Source organism: Entelurus aequoreus, linkage group LG05 (genome assembly GCF_033978785.1).
Source record: "Entelurus aequoreus isolate RoL-2023_Sb linkage group LG05, RoL_Eaeq_v1.1, whole genome shotgun sequence".
NCBI classification, from domain to species: domain Eukaryota; kingdom Metazoa; phylum Chordata; class Actinopteri; order Syngnathiformes; family Syngnathidae; genus Entelurus; species Entelurus aequoreus.
The window spans coordinates 84,220,509-84,244,309 of NC_084735.1; the positions used below are offsets into that span (position 1 = coordinate 84,220,509).

General features: G+C 38.7%; 1 protein-coding gene across 2 annotated transcripts; it reads left to right on the forward strand.

Annotated features, from left to right (window-relative positions):
- Nucleotides 1–390: 390 nt before the first annotated feature.
- On the forward strand, nt 391–23,009 carry LOC133651138 (core histone macro-H2A.1). Of its 2 annotated transcripts, none has more exons than XM_062049104.1 (9): nt 391–555; nt 3,939–4,141; nt 11,601–11,707; nt 11,786–11,977; nt 12,036–12,143; nt 16,050–16,149; nt 18,234–18,323; nt 18,763–18,937; nt 21,736–23,009. In XM_062049104.1, exons 2-9 carry the CDS (start codon nt 3,970–3,972, stop codon nt 21,899–21,901), a joined length of 1,110 nt encoding a protein of 369 aa, XP_061905088.1. In that variant the 5' UTR covers nt 391–555; nt 3,939–3,969; the 3' UTR covers nt 21,902–23,009. The 2 variants fall into 2 exon arrangements, with proteins under 2 accessions (XP_061905088.1, XP_061905089.1); XM_062049105.1 differs by lacking the exon at nt 16,050–16,149 and adding an exon at nt 17,740–17,830.
- The last annotated feature ends 792 nt before the right edge of the window (nt 23,010–23,801 follow it).

The window sequence follows — 23,801 nt, forward strand, 5'->3', positions numbered from 1 at the left end:
AATTTTAAACTAGCATTCTAAACTTGGGTTTTGAAATAGAATTTTAAACTATTAAAACTTGTGTTTAAGCTATGATTTTAAACGAGCCACTGCCAATATATTGGCAGCCACTAGGGGGAGTGTTTTCACCGCACCTGGCGAATGTCAATATAGGTGATTGTGATAAATGTCATCACTTTAGTCCTACTTATTATTATCATCATTATTAATTATTATTATTATTTTGAGCATCTCAGCACAATTTGTGGGACAACAAATGCATTTTTTTGTGTGTAAACATTTGGTGTCAGTACAAACCAACAAGTTGGCAAAGCGTAAATAAATCTTTTTTTTAATTTTTAATTTAATCTAATTTTTTTTTAATACAGAAGACTGCATTGTTGTTGTTTACGTGTTGATGCGTGCGCAGGTCACCGTGCAGCTCCGCCGCCTGCGCCCCGCTGAGTGTCGTCGTTAGGCGGCCGGCAGCTGCTGCTTCTTCTCGCTGGGGATTGTGGGAGAATAAGGAAGGAGCGCACCGAGCCAACGAGCCTTCGTACCGGAGACATTTTTCACGTGAGTACGGCCTTTTCGCCTTCTCCTTCCCCGGACAACAACACCGCGTCCTTGCCCGCTCTTGACGCCGCTTCGGTCGGTGTTGACGCCGTCGCGTGTTTTGACGTTTTTTTTTTTGTGTTGTTGTTGTTGACCGACGTGAGAACCGGACCGGAGGCCGAGCTGTCGAGGAGGAAGGCCGGGGATGGGCCGTCACGACGCGGCTGACATATTGCGGAAATGCGCGGTTGTTCGACGGTCGACCGGAGCGACGAAGTCTGCTTCGGAGCCCGCGAATGTCGCCTTCGGTGCCCGCGAATGTCGCCTTCGGTGCGGGCGTACGACGCCGAAGCCTGGGGGCGAATATCGCAGCCGACAGTAACCCCCACTTGGCCTGGAAGTCGTGTTGGACGTTTGTACGCCATTAAACTAGTGATTGACAGCTGTCAGCACGTATCCATGTACATGTTCCAAAACAACACCGACCTGGAAATGCATATTGAAGCTAACGCGTGATTGTATTCATATTTAAAGATGATGTCATGAATTCATAACTAGTTGGTGACATTCTGGAAGCTTCATTTGAATATTAGCTAATTACCGCGTCTAATGAAGCAATAATAATTACCTTGTCATCAGCAGACGACATTAAATATTCACGTTATCATGTCCTGAAATATTAATTAGTCATCATCCCTCATTTGTTTTGAAAGGCATATTTCTTGTATTTGTTTACCTATAGATAAATATGTCAATTATGTTTATGGAATTAGTTTATTGCAAAATGACACCTCCCATATTTCCAGTTTGTCGTGACAGCGTGTCCAAAAGGGAGTAGGAAGATATATTTGAGCGGACCCCCTTTCTATTTCATAGCAATTTCCAACACAAACAGTGGATGAATGAATAAGTAATGAATGACGTGTAACGTTTGACCTATGCCTAGCCCCTTCCTGCTCCGTCACTGATAATAAAGTGGCAAAGTTTCCCGAAATGTTCTTATCCTCCCCAACAGCGTTAGTGCTGCACTCAGATGTGTCAGGAAAATATTGTTTATATTGCACCAAAAAAACAAATAAGTACTTACTACTTCTACCCAGTACAAGTGTTCCTGTGTACTTACTGCATCCACTCTGTAGATGTAGTAAGTACACTTTTGTTCATGTAGGCTCCTTCTACTCGGTAGAAGAGGTAAGTACACTTTTGTTCACAGAGGCTTCTTCTCCTTTGTAGAAGTAGTAAGTACACTATTGTTCATGTAGGTTACTTCTACTCTTCTGGTTTAAATGTAACTTAGATATTGGGTTTCACTATGTAAAGCGCTTTGAGTCACTAGAGAAAAAGCGCTATATAAATATAATTCACTTCACTTCACTCTGTAGAAGTAGTAAGTACACTATTGTTCTTGTAGGGGTAGAAGTAGTAAGTGCACTATTGTTCATGTAGGGTACTTCTGCTGGGTAGAAGTCGTAAGTACACATTTTCCTGTAGGTTACTTCTACTCGGTATAAGTAGTAAGCACAGTTCTGTTCATGTAGGCTTCTTCTACTGGGTAGAAGTAGTAATTACACTATTGTTCATGTAAGCTACTATACTGGATAGAAGTAGTAAGTACACATTTTCATATAGGTTACTTCTACACGGTAGAAGTAGTAAATACTCTTGTTCATGTAGGTTACTTCTTCTCGGTAGAAGTAGAATGTACACAATTGTTCATGTAGGTTACTTCTACCCGGTAGAAGTAGTGAGTTTACTTTTGTTCATGTCTGCTACCTCTACTTTGTAGAAGTAGTAAGTACACATTTTCCTGTAGGTTACTTCTACTCGGTAGTAGTAGTAAGTACACTTCTGTTCATGTAGTCTCCTACTACTGGGTAGAAGTAGTAATTACACTATTGTTCATGTAGGCTACTTCTACTGGGTAGAAGTAGTAAGTACACATTTTCATAAAGGTTACTTCTACTCGGTAGGAGTAGTAAGTACACTTGTTTATGTAGGCTTTTTTTTTCTCGGTAGGAGTAGTAAGTACACATTTTCATATAGGTTACTTCTACTCGGTAGAAGTAGTAAGTACACTTTTGTTCATGTAGGCTTTTTTTTTTCTCGGTAGGAGTAGTAAGTACGCATTTTCATATAGGTTACTTCTACTCGGTAGGAGTAGTTAATACACTTGTTCATGTAGGTTACTTCTTCTCGGTAGCAGTAGCAAGTACACAATTGTTCATGTAGGTTACTTTTACTTGGTAGAAGTAGTGAGTTGACTTTTGTTCATGTCAGCTACTTCTACTTGGTAGGGTTAATAAGTACACATTTTCCTGTAGGTTACTTCTACTCGGTAGAAGTAATAAGTACACTTTTGTTTATGTAGGCTTCTTCTACTGGGTAGAAGTAGTAATTACACTATTGTTCATGTAGGCTACTTCTACTGGGTAGAAGTAGTAACTACACTATTGTTCATGTAGGCTACTTCTACTGGGTAGAAGTAGTAAGTACACATTTTCATGTAGATTACTTCTACTCGGTAGAAGTAGTAAGTACGCTTTTGTTCATGTAGGCTTTTTTTTCTCGATAGAAGTAGTAAGTATACATTTTCACATAGGTTACTTCTACTCGGTAGGAGTAGTTAGTACACTTTTGTTCATGTAGCCTTTTTTTTCTCGGTAGAACTCATAGTACACATTTTCATATAGGTTACTTCTACTCGGTAGAAGTAGTAAATAAACATGTTCATGTAGGTCTCTTATTCTCGGTAGACGTAGAAAGTACACAATTGTTCATGTAGGTTACTTCTACTTGGTAGAAGTAGAAAGTACACGATTGTTCATGTAGGTTACTTCTACTCGGTAGGAGTAGAAAGTACACAATTGTTAATGTAGGTTACTTTTACCGGTAGAAGTAGTGAGTTTACATTTGTGCATGTCGGCTACTTCTACTTGATAGAAGTAGTAAGTAAGTACACATTTTCCTGTAGGTTACTTCTACTCGGTAGAAGTAGTAAGTACACTTTTGTTCATGTAGGCTTTTTCTACTCGGTAGAAGTAGTAAGTACACTTGTTCATCTAGGTTACTTCTTCTCGGTAGAAGTGGTAAGTACACTTGTTCATGTAGGTTACTTCTACTTGGTAGAAGTAGTAAACTTGCAGCATTTCTCTCACGCAGTTGTTGTTTTTTGGGGTTTGCGCACATGTGCAGCATTTTTATCTTGCGTTTTCTTTTTGAACTAGCCAGACCTACAGGACGCTAACATTAGCAACGTAAATTAATTGCACTCCCAATATTTTTTATACATGTATTTTGTATTCAAAGATTATGTCCCTCAGGTTAGCTTAGCTAAGTCGCAGCATTTCCCTCATGCAGTTGTTTTTGTTTGACAATATGAATGAAAAACATGGTGTGTCCGGCAGGAGAGGAACGCTGGTACCGACTTGTTGAGTCATGTCGAGCCGAGGCGGCAAGAAGAAGCTGACCAAGACGTCCCGGTCCACCAAGGCCGGCGTCATCTTCCCTGTGGGCCGCATGCTGCGCTACATCAAGAGGGGGCTGCCCAAGTACCGCATCGGGGTGGGAGCGCCCGTCTACCTGGCGGCCGTCTTGGAGTATCTGACCGGTAAGTTCGGAGCGCTGTCTTCTGTAGTGGTCATTTAAAAATGGCGGACGCAGTTGAGAGTGTGTGCCTCATCCGCGTGCAGCAGATGGCGCTGTGGTGAAAAAAAGTGAAAGGAATGCTCGTAGCACAGCAATTTCCTGATGACTTTCGCTGCCTCGGGAGAATTCTGCCTAGCAACAAGTGTCACATGACCAGGAAGAAGAAAGAAAGCAAATCTGTTCGCCCTCAAAAAAGGATGGGTCAGATACAGAGACAACATTTTGCTGTAAATGTAGTTTTCGTCTTCTGCTTTTTCTCCTTCTTTTTTATTTTCTTCCATTTTTCTTCTTCTTTGCTTTCTTCTTTTTCTTTTCTTTCTTTCTTACAGTGCATGCGGAAATTATTCACAGCACTTCACTTTTTCTTACAGCCCTATTCCATAATAGAACACATTTGTATTTGTCCTCAAAATTCTGCACACAACACCCAATAATGAGAATGTGACATTTTTTTTCCCCTCAAAATTCTACACACAATACCCAATAATAGCCATTTTTTAGTTTTAAAAAATTGGCTGAATCCACCTAAAAGACACTCAGACCATGAAAAAAAGTAGTAAGTACACTTTTGTTCATGTAGGCTTTTTTTTTCCTCGGTAAAAGTAGTACGTACACATTTTCATCTAGGTTACTTTTACTCAGTAGAAGTAGTAAATACACTTGTTCATGTAGGTTACTTCTCGGTAGAAGTGGTAAGTACACAATTGTTCATGTAGGTTACGTCTACTCGGTAGAAGTAGTACGTACACATTTTCATACAGGTTACTTTTACTCAGAAGTAGTAAATACACTTGTTCATGTAGGTTACTTCTCGGTAGAAGTGGTAAGTACACAATTGTTCATTTAGGTTACTTCTTCTCGGTAGAAGTAGTAAGTACACAATTGTTCACAGCACTTCACTTTTTCTTACAGCCCTATTCCATAATAGAACACATTCATATTTGTCCTCAAAATTCTGCACACCACACCCAATAATGACAATGTGACATTTTTTTTCCTCAAAATTCTACACACAATACCCAATAATAGCCATTTTTTAGTTTTAAAAAATTGGCTAAATTCACCTAAAAGACACTCAGACCATGAAAAAAAGTAGTAAGTACACTTTTGTTCATGTAGGCTTTTTTTTTCCTCGGTAAAAGTAGTAAGTACACATTTTCATATAGGTTACTTTTACTCAGTAGAAGTAGTAAATACACTTGTTCATGTAGGTTACTACTCGGTAGAAGTGGTAAGTGCACAATTGTTCATGTAGGTTACGTCTACTCGGTAGAAGTAGTACGTACACATTTTCATACAGGTTACTTTTACTCAGAAGTAGTAAATACACTTGTTCATGTAGGTTACTTCTCGGTAGAAGTGGTAAGTACACAATTGTTCATGTAGGTTACGTCTACTCGGTAGAAGTAGTACGTACACATTTTCATACAGGTTACTTTTACTCAGTAGAAGTAGTAAATACACTTGTTCATGTAGGTTACTTCTCGGTAGAAGTGGTAAGTACACAATTATTCATTTAGGTTACTTCTTCTCGGTAGAAGTAGTAAGTACACAATTGTTCACAGCACTTCACTTTTTCTTACAGCCCTATTCCATAATAGAACACATTCATATTTGTCCTCAAAATTCTGCACACCACACCCAATAATGACAATGTGACATTTTTTTTCCTCAAAATTCTACACACAATACCCAATAATAGCCATTTTTTAGTTTTAAAAAATTGGCTAAATTCACCTAAAAGACACTCAAACCATGAAAAAAAGTAGTAAGTACACTTTTGTTCATGTAGGCTTTTTTTTTCCTCGGTAAAAGTAGTAAGTACACATTTTCATATAGGTTACTTTTACTCAGTAGAAGTAGTAAATACACTTGTTCATGTAGGTTACTACTCGGTAGAAGTGGTAAGTGCACAATTGTTCATGTAGGTTACGTCTACTCGGTAGAAGTAGTACGTACACATTTTCATACAGGTTACTTTTACTCAGTAGAAGTAGTAAATACACTTGTTCATGTAGGTTACTTCTCGGTAGAAGTGGTAAGTGCACAATTGTTCATGTAGGTTACGTCTACTCGGTAGAAGTAGTAAGTACACATTTTCATACAGGTTACTTTTACTCAGTAGACGTAGTAAATACACTTGTTCATGTAGGTTACTTCTAGGTAGAAGTGGTAAGTACACAATTGTTCATGTAGGTTACTTCTTCTCGGTAGAAGTAGTAAGTACACAATTGTTCACAGCACTTCACTTTTTCTTACAGCCCTATTCCATAATAGAACACATTCATATTTGTCCTCAAAATTCTGCACACCACACCCAATAATGACAATGTGACATTTTTTTTCCTCAAAATTCTACACACAATACCCAATAATAGCCATTTTTTAGTTTAAAAAAATTGGCTAAATTCACCTAAAAGACACTCAGACCATGAAAAAAAGTAGTAAGTATACTTTTGTTCATGTAGGCTTTTTTTTTCTTCCTCGGTAGAAGTAGTAAGTACACATTTTCATATGTGTACAGCTCTGGTAATGGGTACATTCACACCCACCTGCACAAATGTACTTCAAAATGTAACAATCAAAATAAATATGACTTTTTTTGTTTGTTTACTAGGGCAGTGTTTTTCAACCTTTTTTGAGCCAAGGCACATTTTGTTCATAAAATAAAATACGAAGGCACAACACCGGCAGAAAAGGTTAAAAAATGAAACTCTCACCAGGTTGTCATGCCTTATTTTGAGTTTGTTGTTGTTTCCTGTGTGTAGTGCTTTAGTTTCTGTCGTGCGCTGTTAATTTGGTGACCCTTCCTGTTTTGTTGGTGTTCTCCTGTAGCAGCGTCACGCCTTCCTTTGAGTTCCAATGCCCGCACCTGCTTTGTTTTGGCAATCAAGACTATTTAAGTTGTGCGTACTCTATCCTTCTTTGTGGGGACACTGTTGATTGTCATGTCATGTACGGACGTACTTTGTGGACGCCGTCTCCGCTCCACACGCTGTAAGTTTTTGCTGTCGTCCAGCATTCTGTTTTTGTTTACTTTGTAGCTAGTTCAGTTTTACTTTTGTTTTGCATAGCCATCCCTATGCTTCAGTGCCTTTTTGTTCATTTTTGGTTTAAGCATTACATACCTTTTACATACCAAAAAAGGTTGAAAAACACTGCACTAGACAACGGCACATTATTATAATTATTGATTTGCAAAAAATATTTTTTTGGCCAAATTAGGTGAAGTTGCATAATTTCCCACGGCACACCAGACAATATCTCACGGCACACTAGAAAAACACTGTACTGGGGCATGCATATATAATATGCATTAGTTTGACCATTTAAAGTCAACGATAATAATAAGGAGATGCTTGGAAATAGCATAAAAATGCCCCAAAAACTTGGAAAAACGCGATTCATAGCGTTACTTTTTGGTGTAACCATCATGAGCGTTCTGTTCAGGTATATTTCTTTTATATTTTGATAAATCATCATATTTATGTATTACTAAATTTAAAGATCAATCTTTAAGCTGTGTGTATTTGATTTCAGTTTGCTTTTGACATCTTATTTAGAATTGTAGTTGCAACTTTTACCACCTTGTGTTGCGCTCATGATGGCGTAACCAAACTCGATTTCATCTAATGATCTTATTTTGAATATTTATTCCCTTTTTTACATTTAGTATATTTAAATATTAATTGATAAACATTGAATACATTTCAAATGTCAATAAAATGCAATTGCCTTCATCTTATAAGGCAGGGGTCACCAACCTTTTTGAAAGCAAGAGCTACTTCTTGGGTAGTGATTAATGCGAAGGGCTACCAGTTTGATACACACTTAAATGAATTGCCAGAAATAGCCAATTTGCTCAATTTACCTTTAACTCTGTTATTATTAATAATTAATGATATTTACACTTAATTGAACGGTTTAAAAGAGGAGAAAACACGAAAAAAATGACAATTCAATTTTGAAATATAGTTTATCTCCATTTTCGACTCTTTAAAATTCAAAATTCAACCGAAAAAAAGAAGAGAAAAACTAGCTAATTCGAATCTTTTTGAAAAAATTAAAAAAATAATTTATGGAACATCATTAGTAATTTTTCCTGATTAAGATTCATTTTAGAATTTTGATGACATGTTTTAAATAGGTTAAAATCCAATCTGCACTTTGTTAGAATATATAACAAATTGGACCAAGCTATATTTCTAACAAAGAAAAATCATTATTTCTTCTATATTTTCCAGAACAAAATTTTTAAAAGAAATTCAAAAGACTTCGAAATAAGATTTAAATTTGATTCTACAGATTTTCTAGATTTGCCAGAATAATTTTTTTGAATTTTAATCATAATAAGTTTGAAGAAATATTTCACAAATATTCTTCGTCGAAAAAACAGAAGCTAAAATGAAGAATTAAATTAAAATGTATTTATTATTCTTTACAATAAAAAAAATAAATTTCCTTGAACTTTGATTTAAATTGTCAGGAAAGAAGAGGAAGGAATTTAAAAGGTAAAAAGGTACATGTGTTTAAAAATCCTAAAATCATTTTTAAGGTTGTATTTTTTTCTCTAAAATTGTCTTTCTGAAAGTTATAAGAAGCAAAGTAAAAAAAATGCATGAATTTATTTAAACAAGTGAAGACCAAGTCTTTAAAATATTTTCTTGGATTTTCAAATTCTATTTGAGTTTTGTCTCTCTTAGAATTAAAAATGTCGAGCAAAGCGAGACCAGCTTGCTAGTAAATAAATACAATTAAAAAAATAGAGGCAGCTCACTGGTAAGTGCTGCTATTTGAGCTATTTTTAGAACAGGCCAGCGGGCTACTCATCTGGTCCTTACGGGCTACCTGGTGCCCGCGGGCACCGCGTTGGTGACCCCTGTTATAGGGTAATGTTTAGTTACACCAAGTCATGAGCGTAACACTAAGCTTCATCACTTTGACTTGTAATATCTCTAATTCTAGTGGTGTTTTATGCTTTTTTCTTTTTGGAACATGTACTATACATATAATACAATAAAGTCCCATATAAGATTATGTTTCTAGCAATACTTTAATTTTGCCTTTGAAAGTAACACTCCAACGTCCACTAGTGGAGCTGTACACATATAGGTTAGTTCTACTCGGTAGAAGTAGTAAATACACTTGTTCATGTAGGTTACTTCTTCTCGGTAGAAGTAGTAAGCACACTTCTGTTCATGTAAAAAAAAATGTCACTGGTCCGGTGAGACCAAGATAGAAGTCTTTGGCGTAAATGTCAGACGACATGTTTGGAGGAAACCAGGCACCGCTCATCCCCAGGCCAATACCATCCCTACATGGCGGTGGCAGCATCATGCTATGGGGATGCTTATCAGCGGTAGAAACTAGGAGACTCGTCAGGATAGAGAGAAAGATGAATGCAGCAATGTACAGAGACATCCTGGATGAAACGCTGCTCCGGAACCTGCGCCACAGCCAAGATATCAAAGAAATGGCTCCAGGACAAATCTGTAAATGTCCTGGAGTGGCCCAGCCAGAGTCCAGACTGGAATCTCAATGAACATCTCTGGAGAGATCTGAACATTGGCACGCCAAACACTTCCCATCCAACCTGATGGAGCTTGTGAGGTGCTGCAAAGAGGAATGGGCCAAACTGCCCAAAGATAGGTGTGCCAAGTTTGTGGCATCGTATTCAAAAAGACCGGAGGCTGTAATTGCTGCCAAAGGTGCATCAACAAAGTACTGAGTAAAGTTAAAGTAGCAATGATTGTCACACACACACACTAGGTGTGGTGAAATTTGTTCTCTGCATTTGACCCATCACCCTTGATCACCCCCTGGGAGGTGAGGGGAGCAGTGGGCAGCAGCGGTGGCAGCGCCCGGGAATCATTTTTGGTGATTTAACCCCCAATTCCAACCCTTGATGCTGAGTGCCAAGCAGGGAGGTAACGGGTCCCATTTTTATAGTCTTTGGTATGACTCGGCCGGGGTTTGAACTCACGACCTACCGATCTCAGGGCGGACACTCTAACCACTAGGCCACTGAGTAGGTAAAGGGTCTGACTACTTATGTACATGTCATTTTGTAGTTTTTTGTCATTATGGGGTATTGTGTGTAGAATGTCTATCTGTGTTGGCTCTGTGATGAGGTGGCGACTTGTCCAGGGTGTACCCCACCTTCCGCTCGATTGTAGCTGAGATAGGCTCCAGCGACCCCGAAAGGGACAAGCGGTAGAAAATGGATGGATGGAAAATTGATTTATTCCAGTTTGGAATGAGTCTGTTATATAACAAAATGTTGGAAACGTGAATACTTTCCAGATGCACTGTACATTTCTCTTTTCTTTCTTTGTTTCCTTTTGTCTCTTTCTTTCCTTTTTGTCTTTTTTCTTTAATTATTTTCTTTCTTTTTTCTTTTTCTCCTTTCTTTATTCTTCTGTTTTATTTTTCTCTGTTTATCCACTTTCTTTCTTTTCTTTTTCTGCTTTCTTTTTTCTTTTTATATTTTCCTTCTTTTTATGTCTTCTTTCTTTCTTTTTTGTTTCTCTTCTTTCCTCCTTTTTGTCTTTTTTTCTTTTTTTGTCTTTTCTTTCATTCTTATATATACTTTATTTAAATATTTTTTTTCTTTCTTTAAATCTTTAAATTCTTATTTTCTTTTGTTTTTTGTTTTTCCTCTTTTCTTTCTTTCTCTGTTTTCCACTTTCTTTCTTTTCTTTTTCTGCATTCTTTCCTTTTTTTTTAATCTTTTCCTTTTTTGTTTCTCTTCTTTCCTCCTTTTGGTCTTTTCTTTCTTTTTTCTCTTTTCTTTCATTCTTTTTATATTTACTTTATTTTAAATAATTCATTTTTCTTGAAATCTTTAAATTCTTCTTATTGTCTTTTCTTTTTTGTTTTTCTCCTTTCTTTCTCAGTTTTTCTACTTTCTTTATTTTCTTTTCAGATTTTCTTTCTTTTTGTCTTCTTTCTTGCTTTCTTTCTTTCTTTTTCTTTTTTGTTTCTCTTTCCTCCTTTTTTGCCTTTTCTTTCGTCCTTTTTGTCTTCTTTCTTTTTCTCTTTTCTTTCTTTTTACATTTAGATTCTTTTCTTTTTTTTCTCCTTTCTTTGTTTTTCTCCCTTCTTTTTTTATCATCTTTTTATCTTTACTGTCTTTCTTTATATTGTCTTTATCTTTTGTTTCTTTCATTTTATCGTCTTTTTTATCATTCCTTTATTTCTTATTATTCTTTCTTTCTTCTTTTTCACTTTTCTTTTCTTTTTTCTCTTTTTTTCCTTTTTCTTTTCTTTCTTTTTCTTTGCTAACTGTGAAGCTTCATACCGATGACCATTAATGGTTTGTGTAAAGTGCTAGCGCAGTAACAAAAGAAGCCACCAGGTGTTTTCCCAGTCATTTGTTCCGTTTTAAAATTGTTTGAAGACTTATTTTGTTTTCATCACAGCTGAGATCTTGGAGCTGGCAGGAAATGCAGCCCGAGACAACAAGAAGGGTCGCGTGACCCCGCGACACATCCTGCTGGCCATCGCCAATGACGAGGAACTCAACCAGGTGAGTTGATGCAGGTCCAGGTGCTTGGTCTTCACTAGCAAAGGTTTTAAATCCCCCACCCCCCCCTCGTCCCACCAGCTGCTGAAGGGTGTGACCATCGCGGCCGGCGGCGTCTTGCCCAACATCCACCCCGAGCTTTTGGCCAAGAAGAGAGGCGCCAAAAGCAAACTGGAGACTCCTCTCTCGCCCGCCCCGGAGAAGAAAGCCAAGCCGGCCAAGAAGACGGCGGCCAAGAAGCAGAGCAGGAAGAAACCGGCGGGAAAGGCCAAGGTAAGTTGGACTTGAGACCAGAGTGTCCAAACGTGACGCGGGGTGTGGTCCTCCACAGAAACAAGGGGAGGCCAGCAAGACGGCGTCGGCCGACAGCACCACCGAGGGATCTCTGGCAGACAGCTTCACCGTGCTCTCCACCAAGAGCCTCTTCCTGGGTCAGAAGGTCAGTCCTGGCAGAACCGTGAGCAGGCCTTTGCCGAGTCCTCCGGCATCGTCCGCAAAGCTTTGGTCTGCTGGTCAAAAACTAAATGCCAGCATGGAAACTAATGAGTGCTTGGATTTAATGATTTGTTGGGATTGCACTTTTAAAAACTTTGTATGCTTCCCGTCTCGCTAATACAATAATCTGCTTCTTTTGTATTGAATTTATTTTCACAATAAACCTCAACTGTGGTGTTTCATGACCTGGGATGTGCTGATGTGTGCAATTTCATGGATAGAGAGAAACATTTTATTATTCAATATTTTCTGGCTTTTTTTTTTAACCATAATTGTGGTCCTAAAGGTTGTCATATTGATGATAAATGTTTTGTTTTTTTAACAGTAGTTAGCATCACATCAGTGCATCCCTGTTTAAAAGGCACACATGCTAATAATGCTAACAGGAGATTGTTGCTGTTCCTGACAGTTTAACACAGTGGTCCCCAACCACTGATTGGTACCGGGCCGCACAAGAATTTAAAAAAAAAAAATATAATAATAATTTTTTTTTTTTTTTTTTTAATGAAATCAACATAAAAAACACAATATATACATTCTATATCAATATAGATCAATACAGCCTGCAGGGATACAGTCCGTAAGCACACATGATTGTATTTATTTATGTAAAAAAAAATAAAAAAAATTTTTTTTTAAATACACCCCCCCCCCCCACCACCGGTCCGTGGGACAAATTTTCAAGCGTTGACCGGTCCGCAGCTACAAAAAGGTTGGGGACCACTGGTTTAACAGACACCTTGACTTTTCCTTCTTGCATCGCTTTCCATCTTCCTAATCACGCTGAGCAAGGAGCCTCCAGCAACGCTTACATTCACTTCTTTATGACAGCCTGCCACTTTGGTGTTGTGCCACCACAAATAGATGTGGGCAATTAAAATAGATTTGTGTTGTGCCACCACAAATAAATGTGTGCCACCACACATTGATGTGGGCCGGCACAAATTTGTGTTGTGCCACGGCAAATAGATTTGTGTTGTGCCACCACACGTAGATATGGTCCACAATCAGTCTAGTTGTGCCACCACAAATAGATTTTGTGTTGTGCCACCACAAATAGATATGGGCCACCACAAAACTAGTTGTGCCACCACAAATAGATGTGGGCCACCATACATATATGTGGGCCATAACAAATCTATTGGTGCCATCACAAATACAGTAGATGTGGGCCACAACAAATAGATGTAGGTCACCACAAATAGGTGTGAGCCACTACAAATTGACGTGGGCCACCACACATAGATGTGGGCCATAACAAATGTGTGTTGAGCCACCACAGATACATTTGTGTTGTGCCACCACAAACAGATGTGGGCCACCATACATATATGTGGGCCATAACAAATCTATTGGTGCCATCACAAATACAGTAGATGTGGGCCACAACAAATAGGTGTAGGTCACCACAAATAGGTGTGAGCCACTACAAATTGACGTGGGCCACCACACATAGATGTGGGCCATAACAAATGTGTGTTGAGCCACCACAGATACATTTGTGTTGTGCCACCACAAACAGATGTGGGCCAACTCAGACAGATGTGGGCCACCACACAAAGATGTAGACCACAACAAATATGTGGGCCACAACAAATATGTGGGCCACCACACAAAAAATGCGGGCCACCACAGACAGATGTTGGCCTCAACAAATCTAATAGTGCCACCACACAGATGTGGGCCACCACACATAGATGTGGGCCACCACACATAGATGTGGGCCACAACAAATATGTGGGCCACCACACATAGATGTGGGCCAACACACACAGATGTGGGCCACAACAAATATGTGGGCCACTACAACAAATATGTGGGCCACAACAAATATGTGGGCCACAACAAATATGTGGGCCACCACACATAGATGTGGGCCACCACACATAGATGTGGGCCACAACAAATATGTGGGCCACCACACATAGATGTGGGCCACCACATATAGATGTGGGCCACCACATATAGATGTGGGCCAACACACATAGATGTGGGCCACAACAAATATGTGGGTCACCACACATAGATGTGGGCCACCACACATACATGTGGGCCACAACAAATATGTGGGCCACAACAAATATGTGGGCCAGAACAAATATGTGGGCCACCACACATAGATGTGGGCCACCACACATAGATGTGGGCCACCACACATAGATGTGGGCCACAACAAGTATGTGGACCACCACACATAGATGTGAGCCACAAAAAATATGTGGGCCACCACACATAGATGTGGGCCACAACAAATATGTGGAACACCACACATAGATGTGGGCCACAACAAATATGTGGGCCACCACACATAGATGTGGGCCACCACACATAGATGTGGGCCACCACATATAGATGTGGGCCAACACACATAGATGTGGGCCACAACAAATATGTGGACCACCACACATAGATGTGAGCCACAAAAAATATGTGGGCCACCACACATAGATGTGGGCCACAAAAATATGTGGAACACCACACATAGATGTGGGCCACAACAAATATGTGGGTCACCACACATAGATGTGAGCCACAACAAATATGTGGGCCACCACACATAGATGTGGGCCACCACACATAGATGTGGGCCACGACAAATATGTGGGCCACCACACACAGATATGAGCCACCACACGTAGATGTGAGCCACAACAAATATGTGGGCCACCATACATAGATGTGGGTCACCACACATAGATGTGAGCCACAACAAATATGTGGGCCACCACACATGATGTGAACCACCACACATTGATGTGGGCCACAACAAATATGTGGGCCACCACACACAGATATGAGCCACCACACGTAGATGTGAGCCACAACAAATATGTGGGCCACCACACATAGATGTGGGCCACAACAAATATGTGGGCCACCACACACAGATGTGGGCCACCACACATAGATGTGGGCCACCACACATAGATGTGGGCCACCACACATAGATGTGGGCCACCACACACAGATATGAGCCACAACAAATATGTGGGCCACCACACATAGATGTGGGCCACAACAAATATGTGGGCCACCACACATACATGTGGGCCACCACACATAGATGTGGGCCACCACAAATATGTGGGCCACCACACATAGATGTGGGCCACCACACATAGATGTGGGCCACAACAAATATGTGGGCCACCACACACAGATGTGGGTCACCACACATAGATATGAGCCACCACACGTAGATGTGAGCCACAACAAATATGTGGGCCACCACACATAGATGTGGGCCACCACACATAGATGTGGGCCACCACACATAGATGTGGGCCACCACACATAGACGTGGGCCACCACACATAGACGTGGGCCACCACACATAGACGTGTGCCACCACAAATAAATGTGTGTTGTGCCACTGCAAGTCGACGTGGGCCACCACAAATAGATTTGGCACTACCCGTTTGCTCTGGCTCATAAACCCATTATTTGGGGACTGTCTGAGTCAGAGTCCCCATGCACCGTCAGTCTGCTTCTTAACACACTTGGTCTGCCAGAGAATAAGAAGATGTAGCAGAAGGGATCGGTGCTGCCAATTCACCCTTGATTATGCAAATGCCACAAATCAGATCGGGACATTAGTGCCGCAAATAGATGGCAGTGCCGTGGCAAACACCCTGATGGCATCTGTAAAGCTGAGAGGGTGCTGCTGTAAGGCCACGCCCCCTACAGGCCACCACAAGAGCTGCACCAGAGTCGCAATATGTGAAAGTCAAGGTGTGCTGTGAGGCTCAGGTGATGTCAACTTGGTTTTAATGGCTTTGCTTCCTCCTTCCTTCCTTCCTTCCTTCCTTCCTCCTCGGCATGCCTCCTCCCCCCCGCCCCTCCTCCTCAGCTCAACCTCATCCACAGTGAAGTCAGCAACTTGGCTGGCTTCGACGTGGAGGGGGTCATCAACCCCACCAACGCCGAGCTCGATCTAAAAGATGACCTAGGTGAGACTCCGCCCCCTCACGCCCCGCCCTAACACCCCACAGCCCCCGCCCCCTTTGGTCGCAGCAGGCTTGAACTACTTTAATGTTTGCACGTTTGCTCCTCCCTTCCTGTCAGGTGACGCGTCTTGACTTCCCGTCTGACAGGAAGTTAACGAGACAAGAAATCAGGGCGCCTCAATTAGTCAGAATCGAGAGAAATGTGTTCTCCTTTTGATTGGATAATATTGACTCGTAATTAGTAAATATAAACAAAATATGATGAATATAAACAAATATTTTGACATTATTTTGGCTAATGATGTTATTTCAACACCTTTTTTTATCAAAAAAGAACGTTAAAATAAACAAAGCTAGAGTTTAATCAAATTAGCTAAATTATCCTTTATGGAGGATAATTACGGGTCTTTATTACAAAAGATTTTTTAATTTTGCAAACAATTATTTATTTATTTTTTTTACATTCAATTGTAGGCAAAGTTTGCGTTAAAAAATTCAGTTTGTGAAAATACAGTGTTTTAAAATGTATTGTGAAAAATAAATACATTTAAAGTAGAGATGTCCGATAATATCGGCCTGCCGATAAATGCTTTAAAATGTAATATCGGAAATTATCGGTATTGTTTTGTTTTTTTATCGGTATCATTTATTTATTTTTTTTATTTTATTTTTTTTAAATTAAATCAACATAAAAAACACAAGATACACTTACAATTAGTGCACCAACCCAAAAAACCTCCCTCCCCCATTTACACTCATTCACACAAAAGGGTTGTTTCTTTCTGTTATTAATATTCTGGTTCCTACATTATATATCAATATATATCAATACAGTCTGCAAGGGATACAGTCCGTAAGCACACATGATTGTGCGTGCTGCTGGTCCACTAATAGTACTAACCTTTAACACTTAATTTTACTCATTTTCATTCATTACTAGTCTCTATCTAACTGTTTTGATATTGTTTTACTTTCTTTTTTATTCAAGAAAATGTTTTTAATTTATCTTATTTTATTTTATTATTTTTTTAACCATACCTGGTTGTCCAAATTAGGCATAATAATGTGTCAATTCCACGACTGTATATATCGGTATCGGTAATTAAAGAGTTGGACAATATCGGAATATCGGATATCGGCAAAAAGCCATTATCGGACATCCCTAATTTAAAGGCACTAATTTTGCTCACTAATCTGAAATCGATTCAATTGTCAGCAAATTATTTCCAAAGCAAAATAATTCAGTGACATTAATTAATTGTCCAAAAAAAGCTTTTGTTAAAGACACAAATGAGCCTCCGTAAGGGTCTCTTCCTGTTAACTTTATTTTGTGGGAGTGCACCCTCTGCTGGTGGCTGCTCAGTACTGCAATCTGTCAGGCCGCCATTGCTTCAACATTTGCGACGTTAGCTCGATCAAATTTGACAAAAAATGAAGTATTTGATCATTTTTGCACAAGATGGCTGATTGAGGCGCTTCCTGATTCCATGGTGACCTCGTTGTTGTTTTTGTTTGTTTGACGTCATCAGCCGTCGCTGACTCGCCGTGTTTTCACCGCCATTGTTGTTGTTGTTTGTTGTCGTTCATCTGTAGTTGCAAGTTGTCCAAGCTGACATTTCCATAGTGGAGAGCGACGCTGTCATTCACCCGACCAACGAGTCCCTCTATACGGGCGGGGAAGTAGGTAAAGAAACCAGCCTCCATCGCCATAGCAACGAGAATACACCTGCTGCTGCTGCTTGGTGCTTTTTTTTTTTATATCGTGGGCTGACTTGGACTGAGCCGTCAGTCACTTTTCAAATCAACTCAGGACACAACATTAGGCACGCCCCCGTGTTCCTAATGTTGTGTCCGATGAGAAGGTAGCACTTCTGCTTCAGTCGTGTGGTTTAAATGTTGTGGATTTTTTGGAGCTTTTCCTCAGTTTGTCTGCAAAAGTCTGCTGAGTGAAGTACCTCCTTTTGCTGAGGTCAAAGGTCCCTGCTGTAGGCGCCCGCCCGCACGTCCGCCCGCCCGCATGTCCACGCCTTCTTGTCCCGCCCCTGCCCCTCGCTGACAAAGTGAGACGTGGTCTGCTTCTCTTGCAGGCTCCGCCCTGGAGAAGAAAGGAGGGAAGGAGTTTGTGGAGGCTGTGCTGGAGCTGAAGAAGAAGAATGGACCCTTGGATGTGGCTGGTGGTCAGTGGGCTTCTAGTCTTCTTCTTTCTTTCCATCTATACGTCTACATCAGGGGTGTCCAAACATTTTGACTTGGGGGCCGCATTGGGCTAAAAAAAATGTCGTTGAGGGCCGAATGTAAAGTAACATATATATATATACTGTGTATATATATATATATATATATATACATACACACACACAATATATTAATATAATTGGATATTAAGAGTATGCAAAAGTTTGACTTCTACCTTGTTTACTTCTGTGACAACGTTCTTAAAGTTTTGTAATCAATCAGAATTATCGAGCAGTTTAAATGCACTAAACATGGATAAGTGTGGAGAGTGTTAAGCATTTTCCCATCATGCTTTGTAATGGATTTAAATGGGTGTAATTTAGAATTTATTTTTTTTATGGTGAGTGGCACGTCTGACATCCGCCTTGTTTACGTCCGCAGCCCTGCTGAGCGGCGGCTTCGGTCTTCCCGCCAAGTACGTGATCCACTGCAACAGTCCAGCATGGGGCTCGGACAAGTGTGAGGACCTCTTGGAGAAGACGGTGAAGAACTGCTTGGCTCTGGCAGACGACAAGAAGCTCAAGACCGTTGCCTTCCCCTCCATCGGCAGCGGAAGGTAAACAATAGGACTTCAAACCCCGTTTATATCTCTGCATATTCAACATAGTCATCCATTATATTACGTTACATACATTATACTATATATTATATTATATTACATTATCCATCCATCCTTCCATCTTCTTCCGCTTATCCGAGGTCGAGTCGCGGGGGCTGCAGCCTAAGCAAACATTTTGTTGTATACATGATTGTATATAATATAACATATACAATATATTATACACATTTTGAATTAAATACATATATATTACATTATATTATATAAATACATATCTTAAAATTATTTCTAATATACACACATTATACAATTTTATATACATGCATATTATATAATCTTATGTGTACATGTTATACACATACATATTATAAACATATATTACCTTATATTATATATACATATATAATCTTATATACGTACATATAATAGTATAAATTACACTATATTATATACATACATATTATACAATCTTATATACACACATACATTACAATATATTATCTACATAGTGTACATATTTACATATTACATTGTATTATATACTAACATTAATAATCTTATATACATATTGTAATATAGATTATATACATACATATCAATCTTAAATGCATACATTAGATTAAAATTACATCATAATATGGACATATATATTATAAATTACATATAAACAAATTTATATTAGATCTTATCTTGTAAATATTACTTAATCTTATATGCTTACATATATTATACGTATACATGTATATTACAAATTGTTATATATACATGTATAATTTTGTTTACATACATTTTATTATATAATCACATATATATATATATATTGTATTATATTCATATATATTATCTGCAACCATATTTTATTACAAATGACACGTTAATATATCCACATAAACATCCATCTTCTTCCGCTTAATCCGAGGTTGGGTCGCGGGGACAGCAGCCTATGCAGGGACATGTTAATATATGTACACATATTTTACAAAACCCAAAACCAGTGAAGTTGGCACGTTGTGTAAATGGTACATAAAAACAGAATGCAATGATTTGCAAATCCGTTTCAACCGATATTCAATTGAAAAGACTGCAAAGACAAGATACTTTTAACATTTAAACTGGAAAACTTTATTTTTTTGCAAATATTAGCTCATTTGGAATTTGATGCCTGCAACATGTTTCAAAAAAGCTGGCACAAGTGGCAAAAAAGACTGAAGAAAGTTGAGGAATGCTCATCAAACACTTATTTGGAACATCCCACAGGTGAACAGTCTAATTGGGAACAGGTGGGTGCCATGATTGGGTATAAAAGCAGCTTCCATGAAATGCTCAGTCACCACTTTGTCAACAAATGCGTGAGCAAATTGTTGAACAGTTTAAGAACAACATTTCTCAACCAGCTATTGCAAGGAATTTAGGGATTTCACCATCTACGCTCCGTAATATCATCAAAAGGTTCAGAAAATCTGGAGAAATCACTGCACACATTGAATGCCCGTGACCTTGGACCCTACAGGCGGTACTGCATCAAAAAGCGACATCAGTGTGTAAAGGATATCACCACATGGGCTCGGGAACACTTCAGAAAACCACTGTCAGTAACTGCAGTTGGTCGCTACATCTGTAAGTGCAAGTTAAAACTCTACTATGCAAAGCCAAAGCCATATATCAACAACACCCAGAAACGCCGCCGGCTTCGCTGGGCCCGAGCTCATCTAAGATGGACTGATGCAAAGTGGAAAAGTGTTTCTGTGGTCCGACGAGTCCACATTTCAAATTGTTTTTGGAAACTGTGGATGTCGTGTCCTCCGGACCAAAGAGGAAAAGAACCATCCGGATTGTTATAGGTGCAAAGTTGAAAAGCCAGCATCTGTGATGGTATGGGGGTGTATTAGTGCCCAAGGCATGGGTAACTTACACATCTGTGAAGGCACCATTAATGTAAGTTAAAACTCTACTATGCAAAGTCAACAACACCCAGAAAATCATTGTATTCTATTTTTATTTACGATTTACACAACGTGCCAATTTCACTGGTTTTGGGCTTTGTCTATACTACATTATGTTATCTACATATAATTATATGTGCTTTATTATATTATTATCATACTACTACAGCAGACAAGCAGTGATAATCACCATGTCAGCCTGCAGAGCTGCTTTAATAATGAATAATAGTTTAATAATTGGTCATTTTCCATCATATTAGCTATTTATACACAACTGATTCAACACCACGTGAAAGTAAACACTATTTAGACGTGTATATTAACATCTTTCACCGTACAAACACCAGAATGTTGCGTAGGAACACCTGATAATCAACTATTACAGTACATACAAAACCAGTAAAGTTGGCATGTTGTGTAAATGGTAAATAAAAATAGAATACAATGATTTGCAAATCCTTATATTCAATTGAATAGACTGCAAAGACAAGATATTTATTGTTCAAACTAGAAAACTTTATTTTTTGCAAATATTAGCTCATTTGGAATTTGATGCCTGCAACATGTTTCAAAAAAGCTGGCACAAGTGGCAAAAAAGACTGAGAAAGTTGAGGAATGCTCATCAAACTCTTATTTGGAACACCTGATTATCAACAATTATGTAAAAAAAAAAAGAAGAAGCTCTTTGATCACATCAACGTCCACTTTTGGAAGAGGAGGAGTGAGCTTTTATTCTGAAAGTCTACCCATCCTAATCTTTTTTTTTTTTGGCGTGTGTCCACTATTCGCCGGGGGGTCTCGGAGCTTTTTGCTTTGGCAAGTTTGACTCACGGGCGGGCGCTTGCTCCTCAGGAACGGCTTCCCCAAGCAGACGGCGGCCCAGCTGATCCTGAAGGCCATCTCCAGCTACTTCGTGGCCACCATGTCGTCCACCATCAAGACCGTCTACTTCGTGCTGTTCGACAGCGAGAGCATCGGCATCTACGTGCAGGAAATGGCCAAGCTGGAGGCCAGTTAGAAGGAGCCCTTCAAGACTTTGGCTTTGCTAATCCTTTTTGTTTTCGTACGGAGAAAAAAAAAGAAATCTTTCCAACGGCCGGGGAACCTGTTCTAAATTTGAGGTGTTTTGTTGTTTCAATTTCAGATCAAAAGTGATCTCGGACACACTTTCCAGAGAAGTCATAAAAAAGAGGAAAAAAAAAAAAAAAGGGTAACTGCATGTTGATGGCAGTATTATTATTATTAATGATAAAAAATAATAATAATAGTAAAAAAAAAAAAAAATCTTACTTTTCATCTCAGCGACACTTTTTGTGTTTTTACGTGTCGCCTCTGTAAGCGAATGTCCGAAGTATACACAATCACTCGCTTTGTTTGTGTTGTGTTGTCGTGTTTTCGTTCGTGCCCTGCAAGAGACCTTTTTTTTTTTTTTTTTTTTTTTTTTCTCAAGTGGAAAAAGAAGCGAACACCCACTCGATCGCCGAAAGGTTCAAAGTGCGTATTTTTTTTGCAGGGCGCCAAGATGTTTCTCGGTGGAGTGTTTGTGAAGAGTTCTAGTTTGTGACATAGATCATGTCTTTTCATTTGGAAGTTCTTAGTGTGTGTTTTGTCCTCTTGAAGACCATTCTATTATTACTACCCTGCTCTGGCCGCTAGATGGCGCACTGTAGAAGCAGGTATTGGTTGTAGTTCCTCCTTTTTAAAAAAAAAAAGAAAGTTGGATGTAATCAAAATGAACAGAACTTTTCTTATTATTATAACAAAAAAAATGCTTTCTAATTATTACTACTTATTCTACAACAAAAAAAAATTTAATAAAATGTCTTTGAAAACATTTGGGGGGGATTGTGCTGATTTGGAAAGTATTAACGTGACAAATATAATTTTATGTCAAGCAGGAAATTTATTTAGGAATTTATTTGTATTTCTAAATATGAATTTTGGCACAAAAAAAAAGAAAAAAAAGTCAAGTTAATTTGGCCAATAGCTTTAGTGGACAGGGTGCAGTGACGTGGAGTCGCCCATAGAGGGAGCCAGTGTTTCATTCCTTTATTGACATGGCGGCTCACTCGCTTGGGAGGGTTTTCTGAGCTGGTAGCATGACGTCATAATAAGTTCCCCCCCCCCCCCCCCCCCCAATAAAACAATATCCAACACTTCGTGTTTGCATCTGACTAATTAGAATCCCGCAATTGTTGTTTTAACAGTCACGTGCAACCACAGGAAGTTGGAAAAAAAAAAAAAAAAACGACAATCGAAACTCGAAAACCGCAAATTGAGATTAAATTTCCAGTCTTAGGACTGTAAAGCAGACTTTTACACTTTCATCAATAATAGTCTACTTGTCAACAATTATTACATTTCATGCATTCATTAATAATGATCTACTTAACTGTTTCTATATTTCAAGAATTAATACATTCATCAACAATGATAAACATTTCATGCATCCATCCATCCATTTTTCTACCGCTTGTCCCTTACGGGGTCGCGTAATTGTAATCACAATTAATACATTCATCAACAATACTAGAACATTTCATGCATTCATTAATAACAGTCTACTTAACCATTTCTAATTACAATTAATACATTCATCAACAATACTAGAACATTTCATGCATTCATTAATAACAGTCTACTTAACCATTTGTAATATAAACAATTAATACATTCATCAACAATACTAGAACATTTCATGCATTCATTAATAACAGTCTACTTAACCATTTTTACATAATTAATACATTAATCAACAATAATCAACATTTCATGCATTCATTAATAACAGTCTACTTAACCATTTCTAATCATAATTAATACATTAATCAATAATCAACATTTCATGCATTCATTAATAACAGTCTACTTAACCATTTCTAATATTCACAATTAATACATTCATCAACAATACTAGG

Excerpts from the sequence above, each read along its gene's own strand:
- LOC133651138 (XM_062049104.1), top strand. The coding sequence starts at position 3,970 with ATGTCGAGCCGAGGCGGCAAGAAGAAGCTGACCAAGACGTCCCGGTCC. Across the intron at positions 11,708-11,785 it reads ATGACGAGGAACTCAACCAG|CTGCTGAAGGGTGTGACCAT; the intron begins GTGAGTTGATGC and ends TCGTCCCACCAG. Across the intron at positions 12,144-16,049 it reads GCCTCTTCCTGGGTCAGAAG|CTCAACCTCATCCACAGTGA; the intron begins GTCAGTCCTGGC and ends CCTCCTCCTCAG.